General features: G+C 37.9%; 1 protein-coding gene across 2 annotated transcripts in view; it reads right to left on the reverse strand.

Moving 5' to 3' along the window:
* Positions 1-23025, reverse strand: part of nfatc3a (nuclear factor of activated T cells 3a) — a 181114-nt gene that overhangs the window by 76709 nt on the left and 81380 nt on the right. For both annotated transcript variants that reach the window (XM_063066830.1, XM_063066829.1), the window contains exons 5-8: positions 22110-22282; positions 19520-19660; positions 8439-8494; positions 7692-7818 (exon numbers count right to left, since the gene is read on the reverse strand). In XM_063066830.1, the coding sequence (XP_062922900.1) occupies positions 7692-7818; positions 8439-8494; positions 19520-19660; positions 22110-22282 (497 nt within the window). The remainder of the gene's footprint in view (positions 1-7691; positions 7819-8438; positions 8495-19519; positions 19661-22109; positions 22283-23025) is intronic.

Genomic DNA, 23025 nt, shown 5'->3' on the forward strand with positions numbered 1-23025 from the left:
CATTTAAAAAGCATTCCCCCAAATGCTGCTTCAAATACTTGGCCCACTTCATACCAGTATTGCTTCCTCTCAACTGGATACATCTACATATTACGTAAGGAAACTGTCTTGAACACACTGCACAAATTATGCCCTGTTCTGAGCCTTTGCACTATGGGTGTCCCAGTCGACATCAGGAAATAAAATAATATTGAAATGTCCCACTGGCATTACCCTATTATTCTCACAACTACATGCAATTTCTCGACACATCTGCTCAAATTTTTGCTGAATCTCAGGGGGTTTATAAAATACTCCTACCAAGGTGACCATCCACTTCTTATTCCCAAGTTCAACCCAAATGGACTTATTAGATGACCCCTCAAGAATATCCTCACGCTATTATAACCTCTCTTATTAAAAAGGTTAACACCCTTCACTCAGCGTGGGGTAGAGTTTGTGGGTGAAAGGTTGCAAATGGATGGGGGAGGGGTCATTGGTAAGAAGCAGCATAACATGCAGGAACATGATTCTGAAAGGGACTGCAAGGCTGAAGTCTGCTTCAACCATCTAGTACAAAATGGTACAGGTCTCAGGATAACAAACAGGGAAGACTGAAAATTATGGTCACATTTTCTGCAATTTCCCCTTACTTCTTGTAGCATCTTCGGTTACCTTTCAGTTGAGCTTGGTGCATTATCCACTTTCAAGTACACAAAAACTCTTAATATTTCCTCTAATTGTACTTGTCACATTCAAAATATTATTCTCACCCTACCGAATTAAACCTTTGCAATGCCTGTCCTTCAGAAAAAAAATGTTCTAGGTAAGAAGGTAAGTAACCAGTCAAAACTGAAATATTCTTGACCAAATATTAAGTTACAATTTGTTTTCTGTAACCAGATGTAAAGCAAACAAGAAAATACTTAAGAAGTTAGTTCGCTGAGGGTTAACCAAATTGAAGGGCAAACTATCTGTAAACGACTTTAACAGCTTTAATAAGGCCTTTGCTAGAATAAACCAATTATTCACATTAAATATTTGAAATTAACTTTAAAGATTAGGTTGCTTTACACATCATGACAACACAAAAGTTTTTTGCACTATTTTCCTATGGGTTGGGTGCCATACACCCACACATTCTCTGGTGTTAGCAGCAAACAATTTACAACTAGTTCAGGCCTCAGCTTCTGCCACTTAGTTTAGCAGGAGTACGTGGTTTATAGATAATAACTGGTTCCTGTTCAGCAGTACAAGCCACTTCCTGCCAGCACCTGTCCTGATCCATCATTGGTCCAGTAAACATTTCTTAAAATGAAAACAGGAAATATTCATATCATGGGCTGCATTATATGCTTTTAGCTTTGTGAATATTGCCAGAACATTAAAATAATGAATTAAACTGAAGACATTTTGTACACCAGCAAACAAAATGCAAGGAATTTAATTTGTGCCGTTATGAAAATATCTCAGTGGTTCCATTTTCCTCCAATTCCTTGATACTCTCCAAACAAGAGTTTTAACATCAATGCAATTCAAAGGCGCATCCCTTCCATAGTAATCCAATAGCGTTTTTTGCTCAATTCTGTCCAGAGATTGGGAAACTAGTTATGTGAACCAAGGTTAACCTAAAGCTCTGTCCACAACAGGCAAGTTTCCCAGTGGCCAAACATTTTAATTCTACTTCCACTCCAATTACAACTTGTTGGCCCATGACCTTCCCTACTGTCATGACAAGGCCATAATACGAGGAAATCCAAACACGAGGGTTTCAGCCCGAAATATCGATTGTTTACTCTTTTCCAAGGATACTGCCTGGCATGCTGAGTGCCTCCAGCATTCTCCGAGTGATACACTGAGGCCATTCTCAGGTTAGAGGGTTAACACCTATTATTCCGCCTGGGTAGCCTCCAACCTAACAGCATGAACATTGATTTCTCTAACATCTGGTAATTTCTTCCCCCCTTCCTCCTCCTCTCCTTTTTCATTCCGGCTCCCGTCTTACCCTTTCTCTTCTCCTCACTTGCTTATCACCTGCCTCTGGTACCTCTCCCCTCCTTTCCTTTCTCCCACGGTCCACTCTACTCTCCCATCAGATTCCATCTTCTTCAGCCCTTTTCTTTTACCACCCATCACCTCCCAGTCTCATCTGGTTCCACCTATCACCTGCCAGATTGTACTACTACTCCTCCTCCCCAATTCTTATTCTGAGTTAACACAACTACAGGGTGGTGAGAAAATTAATGGAGACAGTATCTATCTGCACTTTGAAAAGCAATGACTGATAGGGATAGTCAGCATGATATTTTTTTGTATGGAAAGTCTTTCATGATGACTTTTTGTAATTTGAAGGGGTGACCAAGAGATTGACGAATGCAAGTAGGTAGATGTCCACATGAATTCTGGCAAAGCCTTTGAGAAGATCATGCATGGCAGGCTAGTTTGGAAGACTAGATCACTTGGAATCCAAGGTGAACCAGCAAAAGGATACAAAATCAGCTTAGTGCAAGGATGAAGGGTTGTTTTTCCACTCTGTACAGCTGTGATCAGTACTGTGCTGCAGGGATTGGTACTGGATCCCTGTTGTTTGTCATCTACATAATAATTTGTATGAGAATATAGGTGGCAAACATTAATAAGTTTATTGACAACAAATATCATTACCACAAGGCTCTGGAAAGTCTTAGGAAGTTATTTTTTGTACAGTATTGCATATGAAAGTGCACTCCAGAGGACTTGAATATTATCCAACCATAAGTTCAGAACAGGAATACACCTACTTACTTCAGTAAGTATAAGTTAACTAGTTTCAGAATAAGCAACTGTAGCTGTACAAATGGATTCAATGCTATCAGCTGAGCTGTAGGAACTCCTACAATAAACCCTTCGGGGTTCTTGCTTTTAATTTCCATTCATCAGATTTATATCCATTCAATCCAATTTCTTCTTAGATGGTCTTTGTGATCAAGAATCATTTGCTTCCACTCTGGGTTTTAGGTTCTCAGGTGGATAACGAGGCTAAAGTCAGAATCTGACTCTTCCACCTGTGGAGAAGGTACCTTTCGTGCCAGGCAGGTGGGTAGTTTCCACCACTTAGGCACAGGTTCTTTGTGCTCTTAATGTATGATCACAAAGCTCCTGATACCATCCTGAATGCTGTTTTTCCACTTTGAGCAGTCAAGGGCCAAATATTTCTATAAATTTGTGGGAATATTGCACCAGGGAAACCTTACACACATACCCGAAGCATTTTCTCTGTCTACCTCGTAATCTCCACAACAGCATTTAGAATAGTGACTGTTTCAGCATTCCGTTGTCAGACATTTGAGCGACATGGCCAGTCCAACATAACCACTTGACATTCACTGGGGTCTTGGACAAGACATGGGAGATGGTTGCTTATTCCTCCGGAGAAATTGAACGATTTTGAGGATATACTGTTGGTGGTATGGACATGTCTGATATGTCTCAGAAGCATATCGGAAGGAAGTGTATGGATCACTGTATTTGTCCAACAGACTAGCAGTTTTGTGTCAGATTGGAAGTTTTGATCTTAAAATATCCTTATCCTTTACTGATCAATACTGGCATATTGAACACACCATTGAATTTCTTCACTAATATGTGCCTTCCATAACAGTTGGCTCTAAGATTTTCTAAGGTATCAATGTGAATTTGGTACATTAGGGAGGTTTGGCAGAAGACATTGGTCTTGCAGATTTTGACGTCAAGGTTGATCCTCTCACATCCTTTGTAAACGAGTTGATACCATCTTAAAGCTCAACTTCTAAGCATGAATAAACACACATCATCTGCATACTGTAGTTTGACTACTCAGGTTTGGGTGACTCCTTTGTTCTGCATAACAGACACTGTCAGACTGAACAATTTTTTGTTAATTTTGAAGATTACTTTGCTCCTACAGGAAGTTTGTTGAAGGTGAAATGCAAAGTTGCAGCGACAAAGATTTAAAGATTATTTTAGGACAATGACTCATCTTGTTTGACACCAGTCAAGATTCATCTGTTGTAGAACCAGTGGTTAGTATTATGGTTTCATCAAGCAAACACAAGGTAAAATTGAAAGCAAATGCTGCTCCCTACGCTTTTCTTGGAATGTTGTGCAGTGAAGATCATATTTGCTCTGCCTCTAGATGGATGAAACTTGCACAGTGATTCAGCCAACAGCTCATCAGTCACAAAAAGGTAGTGGTTCAGGAGGATCCTGATAATGACTTTTTCTGTGTCGGATGTTGATGAAATTGTGGATACAAGACTGAAAAACTTCACCACCAATTTTTAAAATCTCAGTGGATATAGCTCCTTGCTAAGTTTTGAGTTGGGATGCAGCCTTGATTCTTGACTCTTATTAGACATGTAAATTAGTCAACAACAGAGTTTGATTTGATAGTGATATTTCTTGGCATAGGCAGCGGCCAAATAGCTTGCTGACACTCACCAATACACTTCAAGACTAATAAATACCCAGGCACCTACTGAATCTTATTGAGAAATTTACAACCAACAAAATTCCAAAGCTTTCAGTACAGTATGTAAGAGGTTGAAGATAAAAATGTAAGATCTTCATGAATGCATGAATTGTGAACTTACTGACTTTGTTCACTGTAACTATGTTGTCCTCTGTCCTTCCCTATACTTTCTCATGTTTATTGTTTCTGTATAATATACAAACTAAGGCATATAGAATTGCTCTCCAAAAGATCAATATTGATAGGAGAATAAATCAGCAGTAAACTGAACATATTAACTGCTCTACTGGTTTGCCTTAACCTTTTTCCCCTGACTGTTATGGCTTCATATAATGGAAGAAAACCAAATTACAGCACCAAATGTTAAATCTGACTGCAACTGATATGTATTTTGTCATTCGCAGTCAATTTTTTCTTCCCTTCACACCTCATGCATACAGTGGCATGAAAAAGTTTGAGCACCCCTGGTCAAAATTAATGTTACTGTGACTAGCTAAGCGAGTAAAAGATGAACTGCTTTTCAAAAGGCATAAAGTTAAAGATGACATATTTCTTTAATATTTTAAGCAAGAAAACTGTATTTCCATCTCTTACAGTTTCAAAATAACGAGAAAGGAAAAGGGCTGAAGCAGAAGTTTGGGCACCATGCATGGCAGTACTTAGTAACACTCCCTTTGGCAAGTATCACAGCTTGTAAACTCTTTTTGTAACCAGCTAAGAGTCTTTCAATTCTTGTTTGGGGGATTTTCACCCATTCTTCCTTGCAAAAGGCTTCTAGTTCTGTGAGGTTCTTGGGCCGTCTTGCATGCACTGCTCTTTTGAGGTCTATCCACAGATTCTCGATGATGTTTAGGTCAGGGGACTGCGAGGGCCACGGCAAAACCTTCAGCTTGCGCCTCAAGGTAGTCCATTGTGGATTTTGAGGTGTGTTTAGGATCATTATCCTGTTGTAGAAGCCATCCTCTTTTCATCTTCGGCTTTTTTTTTTACAGGCGGTGTGATGTTTGCTTCCAGAATTTGCTGGCATTTAATTGAATTCATTCTTCCCTCTACCAGTGAAATGTTCCCTGTGCCACTGGCTACAACACAAGCCCAAAGCATGATTGATCCCCCATGCTTAACAGTTGGACAGGGGTTCTTTACATGAATAGAGAATAGACAATAGGTGCAGGAGTAGGCCATTCGGCCCTTCAAGCCAGCACCGCCATACACTGTGATCATGGCTGATCATTCACAATCAGTACCCCGTTCCTGCCTTCTCCCCATATTCCTTGACTCCGCTATCATTAAGAGCTCTATCTAACTCGTTTTTGAAAGCATCCAGAGAATTAGCCTCCACTGCCTTCTGAGGTAGAGCAAAAGTTTGGGCACCCTGCATGACAGTACTTAGTAACACCCCCTTTGGCACCCTTTTTTCTCTAAGCATACCTTTGCTCATTGCGGCCAAAAAGTTCTACTTCAACATGCAGTGAAAGAAATGTGTCCACAGGACTTGGTTCCAAAATGCATCAGGCTTGTTTAGATGTTCCCTTGAACCTTTTGAATCGAACTTCTTGGTATTTTCAATTAAATACTAGCAAATTCTGGAAGCAAGCATCACACCATCTGTAAAAAAGCTAAAGATGAAAAGAGGACGGCTTCTACAACAGGATAATGATCCTAAACACACCTCAAAATCCACAATGGACTACCTCGAGGCGCAAGCTGAAGGTTTTGTCATGTCCTCATAGTCTCCTGACCTAAACATCATCGAGAATCTGTGGATAGACCTCAAAAGAGCAGTGCATGCAAGACGGCCCAAGAAGCTCACAGAACTTTTGCAAGGAAGAATGGGCGAAAATCCCCCAAACAAGAAGTGAAAGACTCTTAGCTGGCTACAAAAAGCGTTTACAAGCTTGCCAAAGAGGGTGTTACTAAGTACTGCCATGCAGGGTGCCCAAACTTTTGCTGTGGGCCCTTTTCCTTTTTTGTTATGTTGAAACTGTAAAAGATGGAAATAAAAAAGTTTTCTTGCTTAAAATATTAAAGAAATGTGTCATCTTTAACTTTATGCCTTTTGGAAATCACTTCATCTTTTACTCGTTTAGCTATTCACAGTAACAGAAATTTTGACCAGGGTGCCCAAACCTTTTGCATGCCACTGTATATTTACCCTAGAACCCTAATTCTTTTAGAACCGTTAAGCAGGTAAAAACAGACTTTTAAAAACACCAACTAAACCTATGTTACCTGTATCTCAGTGGACATTCATCTTTGTCAGAATGTACTGTAACTATTATCTAGTTCTAGATTTTCCCACCTAATGTCTACAACATCTAACCAGGCAAGCCTCCTTAGAATATTGTGCACTCCAAATATATCATCCCTTATTCTAAACGGAATAGAACGAGGCTCGTCTTGCTCAACTTATTGTTATTCCATGAATTAGTCTGGTGAACCTTCTGTCTTTTCTTAAATAAGATCAAAAACATATGCAAATCTCAGTATCTGGTCTCACCATCTATTTAAGAAACTCTTAGGCACATGGATGATAGAAAAATAGATGGTTATTTTGGAGGGAAGGATCAAGTCAGAGTAGGTTAAATTATGGACAGAAGAACGCTTTCTATGTTCCAAGATTTCCCAACCTTTGTTTTCCATTCTGCTTACAGCTAAAGGTCAAAACTCCATGGAGCTTCTAATTACTTGCTCTGTGTGCTAATTTAAGTTTCAGTAAAAGGACTCCATCTTCAGTTCTACATTCTGTTATAAAGCAAATGTTAGCCCATTGCATTAAAAAGAAATTGCCAAAGAGTTGGCCATCAATTGGTGTTAATGAATAATTAATGCTGTCAAAATGTGTTAATTTTTTTTATTTGTTAAATGTGAGCGATCAAGTAAAAAGTTCAGCTGAAATAATGAGAATTATACAAGTTTTGCCTTAACTTCATCATCCATAATCTTTTTAAATACATTCTATAACTTGTTACGTCTGCAATGAAAATGAGTATTTTATGGAAAATATTGTGAATGTTTAGTAACCAATCTGGGAAACTTAACCAAACACAGCAGTAATATCTTTAAGCAGTATTAATAAAATCATAATTTAAAAGAACAGATGAAGAGTCAGTACAGTACTAAGTGAATAAATATTTCTTACTCCAACTCTCTCTGCTGCAGGGAACTTAATCTCTTTTTTACAGTTGTATTGCTAAAATGAAGTCAAGAGAAAGAACTCAATTACCTGGCATGTAAGTGAAGCGCTGGGATTGACTCCTTTTTCTCTTGCCATTGCAAACATAAAACTGTACTTGAACCGCAGATGTAACATTTTTGTTATGGTAGGGAGGAACTTCAACAACAAGATTAACCTGGAAAATATAACTTTAAAGAATAAGTTCAAGAACAATTCACTTAGCAATGTTTAAAGTAATTAATTTTGTTTATCACGTTCAAGGAATGAGTTTTGGAGGCAGGCAGGCAAAGAACAAAACTGAATTGAGATTATAAAATAGTGAAATGAACACCAAATCTATTTGGAACATATATAATTTGAAATAGTGTGCAAAAATGAGCATTTTCCATAACATGGAATTTTCTAGCCAATTGCCAAGTATAATAATAAGCTATAATAAAGGCTATTATTTGCTAGTAAGCTCAACATTAGCTGAGAATAAAATCAATTTGACATAATCAATTACATTGCCTTTTAAAATAATACTGTTAAAGTCTTACAGTTATCAAAATAATCAATTTTAATCAAAGGTTCAAGTTTCAAGTAAATTAGTTCTATAGAAGCCAGTACAATTATGTGGTAAATAGTCTAAAATTGCCTTGAACTTCAGAGTTCATACAGTTACCCATTTGGGGGAAAAAAAATTAAAAATAACTGCAATTTGATAAAAAGAAACTGCAGTAAAATAACCAATTGAGACACAAGAGATTGTAAATATATTTTTTTAAATTTGGTTTAAATCAAAAATTATCTTACCCCTTGAAACTTCTCCCTGAGAATTTTGCCTTCTACCTCCCATTGAGGACGTCCATCTGTAAATCACATTAAAACAATGAGATTTTTGTTAAACAAAATGACCACATGTGCAACCAATAAGGATCTGCAATACCATAAGCATTCCTCTAAATCAATGCATACAGGTGCTACATGAATCTAAAGACTATGCTTATTCATGTTGCATTGGGTAAAGATTGTGGGTAGCAAGGCATTATGTTGACAGTGGTGTGAGGTGCAGTGAAAGAAATGTGTGCACATAGCAACATAATTCTGAAAGTACTGTCAGGGTAGATGCTGAGAGGATACTTTCTTCTGTTCCAGTATCTAGTACTAGGTGCTATAATCTCAGGATAACAGTTAAGACCATGCAAGTGAGACCAGAGTGAATTTCTTCAGAGGAATTCTCAAGGACTATGGGGAGACAATTAATGGGCATATATAATAATAATAATAATAATAATAATAATAATAATAATAGGCAGTGACAATGGGTTTGCACCGCTGGTGGACTGTGTCCTCTCCAGGGCACAAGCCTGGGTGGGAAGATTTGTAGAACCGGCTGTTGCCCATGCAGTGGGTTCCTCCTCTCTACATCACTGATGTAGTCCAAGGGAAGGGCAAGTGCCAATACAGCTTGGCACCAGTGTCGTCGCAGAGGTTGTCAGAGTGAAATTGTAAACAACATCAAACTACCTTAGGGACCCAGGCTTCAGATTTCTTCCTTGAGGTTTACTCCCGAAGCCTTTCACATGGGTGGGTATGGCCGCAAAGCAGCGGAGGTTTAAAATCAGAGTTTTTCCTTCTGCTAGGGCGGGCTGCTGTCCAAGGCTGACGAGCCCCAACTGGCCAAATAATAATAAGAAGAAGAAGAAGAAGAATAGGAATCAATAAAGAACTTAAGTTCTTTATTGATCCTGATTGGGAAATTATTTTGTTACAGCATACTTAGCAATAATAATAAATAATATTAACTAATAATAGAGAATAATATACACAATTATAATTTATCAATGTGTAATAATGTACAAGATAATAAAACAGACTATTGTACTGCTATGTGTGTTCTCTTGTCACGCAGAGACGAACTGTTATATATGCTTACTGCATTTGGTAAGATTGCAGCTGGATAAATTTTTGGACCAGAGGTTAAGGAAATCATGCAACAAAATGTACCTGATGAAATGAATCACACGCTGATCTTACAGAATAGTGGACAGACTTCAGGAGGGGTTGGAAACAATATAGTAACACATTCGTATGAGGAGGCTGCAAAGGGAGTATGAGCATGAGCGGCACATGGACACAAATGTCCATATGGTTTTGTGTGTATTTGTTGGTGGAGAAGGAGTGCATGCATATGTGGATACTTCCACTTCAGCTACAGTCATACAGTATTTTACCACATTTCTCGCAAACTATTTAGTACACAGTCACTTCACAAAACTATAAAAAATCTGAACAGTAAATAGAATTTTATTTGATATTTCATTATTAACATGGCACCAGGGGTTTAATATAATTCTTCACATTGCCTGATCTGGATTCATGGTTTACATCAGATCCTCAAGTCCACAGAAAGGAGAATTCAAACTCTTCAGAACTAAATTACTAGTGGCTGATTCATACAATTAATGAATCCCTTTACTCAGTCTAGACTGGAAGTCAAACTAAACCTCCAAGTTACCGTAAGTTACGAAAATAACAGTACAAAATATAAAGAGTAATGAGGTAGTATTTATGGAACGTTCAGAAATATGATTATGGAAGGGAAGAAGCTGTTTTTGAATCATCGAGTGTGAGTCTTCCGGCTCCTCCACCTCCTCCCCGATGGTAGCAACAAGGATGAATTTGATAATTTAGAATAAATTAGGATAACTTATTAATTTAGGATGGACATATGCAGTAAGTTTCATGGCTTTTTCAATATACTTTTTAAAGCCAATGAGATCCTTTATTATTGCAATGTAGTCACTGATTCTAGGAAACATGCTTACTAGTTTGCACACAAATTCTCCATAAACAGCATTGTGACGAAAAAACAGTCAGATTAACTGCTACAGGTGGCCCCGGTTTTCTGAACGTTCACTTTACAACACCTCGCTGTTACAAAAGACCTACATTAGTTACCTGTTTTCACTAACAGAAGGTGTTTTCACTGTTACGAAAAAATGCAGCGCGCAAAAAAAGGCAGCGCGCGCTCGAACAGCCAAGCTCCTCCCCCAGAACTGCATTCTAGCCAGCATTGCTTAAACACGTGCTTTATCTTGATTTATTTTGTGCATCCGTTAGCAAGATGAGTTCTAAGGTATCTGAAAAGCCTAAAAGAGCTCGTAAGGGTGTTACACTTAGCATAAAACTAGATATAATTAGGCGTTTCGATCGTGGTGAACGAAGTAAGAACATTGTCCGCGCGTTGAACTTGCCTGCGTCATTCACACTATTTATATGCAGAGAGAAAGAATTTTGAAAGTTGCCAATGTTACTGTTGGTTCTGCTCGTAGCAAAGTGGTCTCTCTTAGTCGGCATCTGATAATGGATAAAATGGAGAGTCTATTGTTTGAGTGGATTGATGGGTGTACAAAGCATGGTGTTCCACTAAGTTTTCTTATACTTAAGGAGAAATCAGTCAGTCTTTTTAATAAGCTGAAACAGAAAGCACTGGACGTTGGTGATGAAAGTGGAATTTAAAGGTAGTCATGGGTAGTTTGATCGGTGTCTGAGGTAAAGGCAGCTTCATAGTTTAAGCAGTGGTCCCCAACCTCTGGGCCGCCGACCAATACACTGCCGTGAAGAATGCAGCGGTGCAGCAGTAGTCGAAACACACCCAGCACATTTTTAAGAAAAAAGCGAAATAAACAAGCTAATTAACTAGGTGCCACCCGGCATGTAAATGTCAGCCCAGATCAGAGGCGACTGCCGATTGCGTCAGGTGGTTATTTGCATAAATGTTTAACTGTGACGAAACTACAATTTATTGGAGTCTTCCCAATTCCGGTAAGTGAAACTACACTGTACATACATTATTTCTACTTTATATAGGCTATGTACTTTTATGTGTTATTTGGTATGATTTGGCAGCTTCAAGCTTAAAGGTTACCGGAGAGAGTGCTCCTGTCGAGAGTGCTTCCGCGAGATTTTCTCTGTGCTAGACAGTGCTGCAGAAAAGTATTTCTACTTTATATAGGCTGTGTATTTATCATATCATTCCTGCTTATATGTTATAAGTTATAACTATATGTTACTGTTATTTTAGGTTTTGTGTGTTATTTGGCATGATTTTGTAGGCTATTTTTTGGGTCTGGGGCACTCAAAAATTTTTCCCCATATTAATAAATGATAATTGCTTATTCACTTTACGACATTCCGGCTTACGAACCATTTCATAGGAACACTCTATCTTCGGATACAGGGGGAAAACCTGTATTATGAAACGTTGAAGTATCCTAGCGAGAGCATCTCTGCTCTTCAAACTACTTCTTTGAGATATTTAAGGCTACCTGGCAGCATAGAGGCCTCAATTTATCAAACTATCCAAAAGTTACAACCTCAAAAAAACTGAGTTTGTGTTTTGTCTGGGATCAGAGCTCAAAACCTTCTAACAATGCCACTAACTGAATCACTGCTAAGCTAATTATCATGCGTAATATTTATTGAAGAGGGAATATCTTGAACTACTTTATTAATTTAGTATTAGAAACATATTTAAAAAATTAGGATGACATGATTAGAAAGTTCAGTCTTTTCTTGCAGAAGCTACAAAAATATTTTTAGCTTATATTTTCAAAGTATTTCAATCAAGCTAAATTCACTAGTTTAAGAAGTGCTAATACTACCCACAATAATTGGAGAAAAAAATGTGACTAATACTCCAAACAAAATGCTTTATTCTGAAAATATGCCTAAAGCTCTAATATTTCTCTGGAGGCAAGCTCATCAATATTTCTCCTATATATATGAAAATCTAAGCACAGATGACCAAAACTGATGTTCATAGTGTTGATAATTCCATTATTTATTGGGCAATACCAGACAAATTTATTTATCAAGATTTCATTCTATGACATTAAAGATTGGAAAAAATGAAATTACATTCAAAAGTTAATTTGAAAAAGCAAGAGATTAAAATTTGCATACTTTATAATTAAATTTGATCAAGAAACAAAAATAAGGTCTTAATAAAATAACAAAGGCCATACAACTAACCTTAGCAGATCAATCAAAGAAAAAAACCCATGTTTTTACATTATTGTGTTCCTTCAAGAGTCAAAACCCAGGTTTCGTTTAATTCCGATTGACTCAGTTTTCTCTGAACTGCTTTTGCTTTTTAAATGGTTTCCTTGATTTCTAATGTCTGAAACAATTCTCAGAGAGCATTATGATTAGAGCAATTTTGAAATGACTGTCTCCAAGACTTTTTTTAATATGTGCAGTTCTTAAGAAAATTATCTGAACCCATAACAAACTTTTACTAAGAGCGTTTGCCATACAACATCAACATAGATAAAACCCAACTACTTTCATATAACTATAGCCCACCAAGAGAAATTGAAAGTAGATATCCTTGGGCATGGCAAACAGAGTCCGTCAAATACTTGGGCACCATTATGCCAAAAGATTTGGCAAGGTTATCAGAATGCAATTATCAGCCTACATATAAAAAAATTAAGGAAGATATAACAAGATGGAACCTAATTCCTTTTCTTGGTCTCAGTTCAGGGATTGAATCTATTAAAATGAATATGCTGCCTAGACTACTATATCTCTTTCAGACCCTACCAATAGAGATTAACCAAAATCAATTCAATGAATGGAACAAGATGCTATCAAGATATATATGGCAAGGTAAAAGGCCTAGAGTTCATCTCAAAACTTTGCAATTAGCCAAGGAAAAGGTGGATGGGGCCTACCTTCTCTCAGAGATTATTATTTTGCAGCACAGTTGAGAGCCGTGATATGCTGGTGCAACCCATCATATGACGCTCAATGGAAAAACATTGAGGAGAGGATACTTTTCATCCCCATACAGGCAATTTCGGCTGATAACAACCCATAAAGTTACATAAACAATATTGAAAACCCATGGGTGAAATGGACTCTTAAAATATGGAAAACTATTGTAAAAGAAGATAAACTAGAGAGAGACATTGCAATTCTTAAATGGTGTGCATATGACTCTGATTTTTCGCCAAATAAACTGGATGCTAGATTTAAGGACTGGACAGCGAAAGGAATAACAGATATTCGCAATATAATGAAAGAAGGAACACTGTTCAGTTTTGAAATGCTCAAAGAGAAACACTTATTAGAAAAACAAGACTTTTACCGGTATTTACAGAAGCGACAGTGTGTTAATAGGACGGTTAAAAATGTAACCAAGGCAAGTACATGTCTGATAGAGCTACTTAGAAAAGCATGCAATTCAGACAACGGTAGTAGAATAATTTCAAGCGTGTTTAAGGGTTTGTCAAATCTTAAAAACACATTCAACTTCATACATTAAAAGAAAATGGGAGAAGGAAGGAGGGATAATAATATGAGGAAGACTGGACAATAATATGGAGGTATCAATGGAAGTGTACCAGTTCACAGAAATGGAGGGAGTTCGGGTGGAAAAACTTGATAAGATATTTTATTACACCCTCTCAGAAATCCCATTATGATAGTAACCCCCCGTTTACTGGAGAAATTGTGGAAATCAAAATGCAAACTATCATATTTTCTGGGAATGCCCCATTATCAAAGACTATTGGAGTGGGATACATAATGCCCTACAAGACATCTTTAAATGTGAGATACCCTTAGAGAGTAAGACCATATATTTTGGGTTTATACCTCAAGAATGGTTGAAAAGAGATAAATATTTAATGAATGTACTGCTGGTGGCTGGTAAAAAGACCCTTACCAGGAAACGGTTATTACAGGAGAGCTCAACTTTAAATGTATGGATGGAAATTACAATGGACATTTACAAAATGGAGAAGATAACAGCATCTGTTAATCATAAGTTGGAACAATTTGATTCATACTGGAAAAAATGGTTTAACTACATAACACCTCATAGGCCTGATTTCATTCTCACAAGTCAATGAATATGTTGTAAAAAAAGATCACTCCCTACTCTGTACATAGTTTTCTTCTTTCCATTGTTCTTTCCTTCCTCTCCTTTCTATAAGTGTATACCTCAGATAAATATTATGTGGAGATTTGCAACAAATATGGTTATATGATATATATGTACAGTATCTGAAATACATCTTATGGAAATGTTTGATGATGAAATTCAATAAAAAATAAATTACAAAAAAAAGAAAGAGCGTTTGACATTCTGTAGCTTTTCCTCCAGGTTCAAATGCCATAACTATTTTTATATTATCTGTACATTTAACAACTTACATTAGGATTTTGAAAAATCCAAACTTAGCTAACTGAACACGATGCCTTTAACAAATGTTTGCTGCTTTCTCATATACTCATTTCAATGCCAGAAATGGTATGAGTATATAACATTTAATAAATCTTTTGCTACTTCGTACACTTCTTGCTTGTGACAAAAATATGAAGAAAGGAACTTGCGATGGGGTCCTGAATAACCCCTATGAACTAGGGAGGGAGAGAGGGAGAGAGGGAGAGGGAGAGGGAGAGGGAGAGGGAGAGGGAGAGGGAGAGGGAGAGGGAGAGGGAGAGGGAGAGGGAGAGGGAGAGGGAGAGGGAGAGGGAGAGGGAGAGGGAGAGGGAGAGGGAGAGGGAGAGGGAGAGGGAGAGGGAGAGGGAGAGGGAGAGGGAGAGGGAGAGGGAGAGGGAGAGGGAGAGGGAGAGGGAGAGGGAGAGGGAGAGAGAGAGACGAAGACTAACTTTTGGACTGTCACTTTAAGGCACGAGGAACTTTTGGATTTTTGCTGAGTTGGGAGAGGGCACCGAACAGCTCGTCAGTCACTATGGTGACCGAGGGCGGCGTTATTTGATGGATAATCCAGGATATGATTTCTCTGGAAGTATGTTTCTACTTTCTCCAAGGACATTTGCCTGCTTGTACATTTTTTACACAGACAAAGGAAGGAGGAGTTATTTGAGAGACAGTTGGTACTCAGTACGGTGAGATAAATAGGAGGTCAGATGATAGACCTCAGGCACGTTTTGGACACTGAATGAGCTTTGTTGTGCCCACAGAAAAAGTGGGTTTTGTGGAGGATCGATCAGGCGGATCAATCAGTGGCTCTTGCAGTGAGAAAAGGGATTGACCGATGGGGAGTTGTCCATGTGTCCAACCTCTGCCTGGGTTGATAGCTCCACTACAGAAGAACAGACCCCTTTGTTGAAGTCACAGTTGGTGACGTTTAAAGGATTTCGGAGGACAACGAGAAGATCGACGGAGTCAGCTCACCTGAAGACTCAAATCCCTCCCTCTCTCTCTCTCCATCACTACTCAACACCACGAACTGAACTGAACTGAACTTTACTCATTACCGTAAGACTGTATCTTTTTATCCCTGGACTTGAAGAAGCTTGGTTTTTCATATATATTCCACACTTACTCATATATAATCATTGCTAACCTGTTTGATTCATCTACATTTATATTACTGTATTGCGTAGTTATTAATAAATATTATTAGTTAATAGCAATACTGGACTCCAAAGTGCTGGTTCTTTAACCCGTCACGGGGTACGTGACAAACTGTTGCATGAAAGATCATAATTTTCTGTCTAGAAAAGAGGGAATGGCATTCACTTTCAAGTTAATTTAACGTTTTCCCTCATGTATTAGATTGAAAGGAAAATTCTGTTTTACCCAACTGCATTTTAACAGGTGAAGTATTGACATGAATGAAAAATGTCTAGGAAAAAAAATATTCTGGGCTCACTGATTGATAATTTCTATTAAACCCAACATACCACTTCAAATTAGAGGTTTTCTAGGTGAAAAGGAAATTGAAACCACCATCTGCTTTTAAATTATCATGCATTTAAGTTGCAAGCTACACCTTTTCAAGAGGAAATTCATTTCAATATTATTTAAACTTTAACACATTTTCGACATCACTTGCTTTTTTAGATATAAAAATGTATTTTTTTTCTCTCAATTTTAGGCTTATTGTAGTGTAGTCCTCCCAAATAATTAATTACACACAAAATACTAGACTGGAGAGGTGGCATATCAGTAACCATTAGATGACAGCTGGGACATCCACCTCTACAATTATTTTAAACAAAATAGAAACAACTTATAAACATATGAAAACTTACTTGTCAAAATGTCTGCATTTTAAATAGTTAGTTTACATTAACTAAAAATAAATAAAAACAAAAACTTAATTTGAAACTGGAAACAGAAAACACTGATAATACTCAGCAGATCAGAAGTTCCAATGAGATGTCTGAAACATTAACTGTGGAAAGGACTGACCTGAAACAGTATCTTTGATTCTCACTCCTAAGATGCTGCCTGATCTGCTAACTTAACTGTATTTTCTATTTTACTTCAAAACATCAAAATTATTATAAATGAACATACAATTTAGGAGTCGGCCCCTCAGTTCCTTAAACTTCCACTGCTGTTCAATGAGATCATCCCTGATTTGATTGTAACATCAATACCGCATTCCATGCCATTCCTTATAAAAATATTTCCAATGCTGCCGTAAAACTGTGGCTCCCTTGAATGATCTTCAACTTTCTCTCACTGAAACATCCATATTCTGTCCATGTGAGGTAGAGCTCTCACCAAAACTTCACACTTTCAGGAGAGAATGGTCAGGATATGTGCAGCAACAATGGTGGGCATTTTGAACATTAAATAGAAAATGCTAATAAATTTTGCCTGATTTGTTATGCTGCTTCCTACTGCATGTATTCAGATGAGTGATGAAAAACTGTGCTACAAAAATGCAAAGAAAAATGTGAAGAAATCTGAATTACCTGACGTTGTACTTGGATATCAACAGATTTTTAGAAAAGCATCTGAGGCACTGATCGTTCCCTTCCCCCCCGCACCCCCCCCAGCTCAAAGTTAAAATAATTTTAAATTAAATAAACAATTTAATATATTAGAATGGAGTTTTAAGCTTTTACGTTATGGGTCAAATCTAAATAAAGACTTCAGAAAAGTATTACATTGTGAATGCATTTAACTATAACGTTTCCCAAGGTATCTTTACGCAGGGTAAATAATATTCTGTTTTAAAATAGAATAGTTTGTCATATAATACGATCTACTACTTTCTTCTGATTAAAACTGCACAACTCTGTAAAGCAGGAGCTTCTAAATGATATGCAAACACAACCCAAAAATATTCATAATTTAAATGTCTGATGAATGAATGGTGCAGATTGGGTTACGCTAGAAGCTTCCAAATCTAGGTCAGAGAAATCTTGTAATCTGCTGAAAATATCCTGTCAAAATATCCAGAAGCATGTGTCTAACATGGCAAACACCAAAGCCCATCGCGTTACTTGGAACTTCCCCTTTAAAGAATGTTAATGAAGGAAAATGAGTACGTTTACCCTTAAAAATCCATGTAACTATGAATAGCTTGCTTATTTACTATAATCAATCATATATTATTTGAAGTCAGGTAAATAGATACATACTAGTGGACTTATATTTATAAAGTGAGAAATACAACTACAACATACTCAAATGTGTCATGCGATTTTTTCGAATTTCAATAATAAGCTGTCAGTTTTCTAACTGCTGATGAGCAATATTTTTCTGATTTGATTGCAATGTTGGACAGCTCATGGAGTCTGATGTTGGAGCAGAAAACTGAAGATTCACAAAGAACATTCTCACTGAACCTGTGTCAGGTTTGACTTGGCACAGCTTCAACATGCCTACTTAACAAAGGAATGGATTTGAGGGAACAAATTATAGGTAAATTTAAAATTAATTTTCAGCTAATTTATTTCATTATTTATTCCTTGCTTCCAGGTACCTGGGCTTCAATAATTTAATGTTTATTTTCAAATGTATGGTTAATTTTTTAATAATTGAGACCCAGCTGGTGGCGTAGTGGCATCAGTGCCAGAGTTCGGGATGAGAGGTCCCGAGTTCAAATCCAGCCGGCTCCCCTACACGCTTTCCATCCGTGCTGGGTTACGAGCTGGTGATCTCTTTGGAAACTCACCCAGCAGAAGGCAATGGCAAACCACTGCTGTAACTTGCCTCATACACGGTTCCCCACTACGTCAGAGAGGCGTGGAGGGAAATCGTCCGCTAACCAGAGAAACTCCGGATGCGATGTACCTTTCCTTTTCTTCTGAATGCTTCCTTTTCTTTTGAATGCTAGTTCCAGGTTATGAAATTATGCTGATGAAGTTCTTCATGACACTGGCAATTAGCAAGGTGCAGCATTGTACAGAGCCTCTTAATTAAGTCAGGGTTGGTTATTTTGGAAGGTTCACACCAGGAGACCTTTTCAGAAGCAGGTTTAGAAAGAAGGCACCTTGCAAGCAGATGGACAATGGCACTTGTGTGCAGCCTGATTAGAATAATCACTTCAAAGAAAAATATGCGGCAATTCAAAAATTACATTGCATTGCAATAAATATGTGTTTTTAAATTCTTGTTCAGTATAAGAACAAGATTTGTAGAGCTTTTAGCTATGGCTATACAGCTACCAAACATGAAAACTTATTAATTGAAGTTTCTCAAGAAATCTTTCCAATGAACCAGTCAGGTTAGACTTGAAACAACTTCAGCAATGAAACAGCGACTCTTTTGAATGCACAAGTGGAAAGGAGATGAAGAGCATATATTAAAATATATCCTTGCAATGTGGTTGAATGAACCTCATTAAAAAAAAAACAGGTAGTAATAAACCAGAAAATAGGCATACAGATAACACTGAAAGAGCAAAGACAAACAGTGCTGGTTCAAAGCTAAATGTTATTTCATTTGATTTATTTTTCAACTGAAATACTTTTATCAAAAGAATGTAAAGGATATGCAAAGGAAAGTCAGCCAGTGTTAAATGCAAACAGCTGCAATAATAGGGAAAATTATACTGCCTTTGGAATAAATACAATTATAGACGTGTGTGGCTTATAATGTTCTCACATACCTGGGCCCTTTTCAAGAAAGATAACCTTGGACTCCGGAAGAAAATTGAAGCCGCTGATGATCATTTCTTCTCCACCAGTGACAGAACAGGAACTGATGCTATACTTTTCAATCTGAGGGAGTTCTTGAGCAGACCGCTGGGCTGTGTTAATCCAATGATTGAAATTACTGCATATATTAAGCTATCAATTTTTATACAAGTTCAGAAAAAGTACACAGCTATGCAAGCATCAGTCAAAAAAATTCAGCTATTTTTTCCCCACCTAAAAGACTGATGCACTATGTCCAAATATGGACTTAAAGCAGTTTTGGGTACTTAAGGGGAAAAAAAACTATTGCAGACAATTAGTAAGAATTCAAAAAGCTTGCAAAGTACTTATTGAACCCCAGTCCTGACGAAGGGTCTTGGCCTGAAACGTTGACTGTACTTCTTCCTAGAGATACTGCCTGGCCTGCTGCATTCACCAGCAACTTTGATGTGTGTTGTTGTAATGAACCCCAGATAGTGTCTGGAGATAATTAAGGTGACAAGGTGCAATTCAAGTACAAAGTGTTCAAGATTATGCTCATTTTTAAAACAAATCTAACTGAAGTGAACAATTTCAGCAATTATTTAATAATGATTTAATGCTACTTGAAAGCTGTAAGAAATGTCAAGAAACAAAATTACTGAACTCATTATCTGAAAGATGTAATATGCTTCTTAGTGCGTTTATTTTCAAGAGCTATCATGTCTGAGTAGCCCTTGAAATGTTTAATTACCAACTCAAAAACATAGAACATTACAGCACAGTATAGGCCCTTCAGCCCACAATGCTGCGCGGACCCTTAAACCCTGCCTCCCATATAACCCCCACCTTAAATTCCTCCATATACCTGTCTAGTAATCTCTTAAATTTCACTAGTGTATCTGCCTCCACCACTGACTCAGGCAGTGCATTCCATGCACCAACCACTCTCTGAGTAAAAAACCTTCCTCTAATATCCCCCGTGAACTTCCCACCCCTTACCTTAAAGTCATGTCCTCTTGTATTGAGCAGTGGTGCCCTGGGGAAGAGGCACTGGCTATCCACTCTATCTATTCCTCTTAATATCGTGTATACCTCTATCATGTCTCCTCTCATCCTCCTTCTCTCCAAAGAGTAAAGCCCCAGCTCCCTTAGAATCTCAGATCATAATGCATACTCTCTAAACCAGGCAGCATCCTGGTAAATCTCCTCTGTACCCTTTCCAATGCTTCCACATCCTTCCTATAGTGAGGCGACCAGAACTAGACACAGTACTCCAAGTGGGGTCTAACCAGAGTTTTATAGAGCTGCATCATTACCTCGCAACTCTTAAACTCTATCCCTCAACTTATGAAAGCTAACTAACTAAGCTTTCTTAACTACCCTATCCACCTGTGAGGCAACTTTGAGGGATCGGTGAACATGTACCCCTAGATCCCTCTGCTCCTCCACACTTCCAAGTATCCTGCCATTTACTAGTACTTTGCCTTGGAGTTTGTCCTTCCAAAGTGTACCACCTCACACTTCTCTGAGTTAAACTCCATCTGCCACTTCTCAACCCACTTCTGCATCCTATCAATGTCTCTCTGCAATCTTCGACAATCCTCTGCACTATCCACAACACCACCAACCTTTGTGTCACCTGCAAACTTGCCAACGAACCCTTCTATCCCCACATCCAGGTTGTTAATAAAAATCTCGAAAAGTAGAGGTCCCAGAACCGATCCTTGTGGGACACCACTAGTCACAACCCTCCATTCCGAATGTACTCCCTCCACCACGACCCTCTGCTTTCTGCAGGCAAGCCAATTCTGAATCCACCTGGCCAAACTTCCCTGGATCCCATGCCTTCTCACTTTCTGAATAAGCCTACTGTGTGGAACCTTGTCAAATGCCTTACTAAAATCCATGTAGATCACATCCACTACACTACCCTCATCTATATGCCTGGTCACCTCCTCAAAGAACTCTAGATAGACACGATCTGCCCTTCACAAAGCCATGCTGACTGTCCCTGATCAGACCATGATTCTCTAAATGCCCATAGATCCTATCTCAAAGAAAATTTGTGTTCCAACAGACAAATAAACAGGAGTTTCACTAAGAATGGAATTTTGTTAGCATGTTAATCATTACAGAGTTAATATACAAAGGAAATCAGCAAAAATATCAAACAGTAGAGTTCTCAAGTATATTAGCCCAGATAACACTGCTTAATTTCACCTCACAATGTACCATGCAATGAATCCTAAATCCCATCTATTTCTGGAATTTTAGATCAGCCTACTTTTCTAATCTTCTTACCACTTGCTTGGCATGGCAACGATTGCTATAAGTGAACTCTTGCTGTTTTTAAACCATATATAATTGCATGCTTTAGTCAACCAGTAGGACTGGCTGGGAAGATAGGGCTGAAGTACAGTGCAGGGAATACGAAATTTTACTAAAAGCTCAGTTCCGACATGTAATCATGTATGATAGTCACAAAATCTACACATAGAAAATGAAGCAGGTTGTTAAAACAGCAATATGTGGAATAATTTAAAAATACGGAGTTTGTATGGAAGAAATTTTAATACTAACAACATTCGACAGGAATTGAAGCTGCTTGCAATGAGACAACTTTTCCATTGGGCTGTGGGATATGCACACGGAAAACAAGGCGAACCCTTGTATTTTTTCTGCCAATATCAGTTTCACCTTTGCGAAGTTCTATATCGGAATTGCGGAGTTTCAAAATTCCTGCACAGTCAATGCTAAAAGAAAGAAAACAGATTTTTTTTAAGTAATATGATTTCACATTAAACTCTTTCAGAACAAAAAGGTACACAACCAGCACTTGCAGCAACAAAATGGCAGGATTTAGGTCGAAATGCATAGCATTATCCCAACACAAATGGAAGGTGTAATTTACCACAAAGTGATCATGAAAATGTTCTTTGAGACCAGCGGACATGAATCATTAATCTTCATTCACATAACCAAGTTTGCTCTCCAGTAATCCACGAGCCTGTTTCCTGGACAAGAATTTTTAAGCCACAGCCCCTAACAAATGCAAATGTTCACACATAATGACACCCTGATGCACAGACAGGCCCGAGGTTATGGTAATACCAACCTTGCACAGAATTTTATTCACAGCCTGAAGCCAAATTTTCCTGGATACAAGGGAAGCTCCATTTTAAAAATTTGCATAGCAAAATGTCTCAGCTTGTCTTGTAACACAAGCAAGATCCATGCAACATTTGAGCTTTTCAATGGAAGGTCAGATTTCAGCCATGCAATCTCGGACTGCTTCCTGAAAAGGCTGCATATACCAGAAATACAGCTGAGGACCTTTCTTCCCCTCCTCTTAATCTCTTTACTTGTTATGACACTAAGAAATATTCTGTTTTGTCAGCAAAATAAACATTGCTGAAATCTTTAAGTAGCAAAATTCACCTTTGCCACATCATTCTTAAGGACCACAAAAAATGACAAATTCTAGAAATGTCAGCTG

Source organism: Mobula hypostoma, chromosome 14 (genome assembly GCF_963921235.1).
Source record: "Mobula hypostoma chromosome 14, sMobHyp1.1, whole genome shotgun sequence".
Taxonomy (NCBI): domain Eukaryota; kingdom Metazoa; phylum Chordata; class Chondrichthyes; order Myliobatiformes; family Myliobatidae; genus Mobula; species Mobula hypostoma.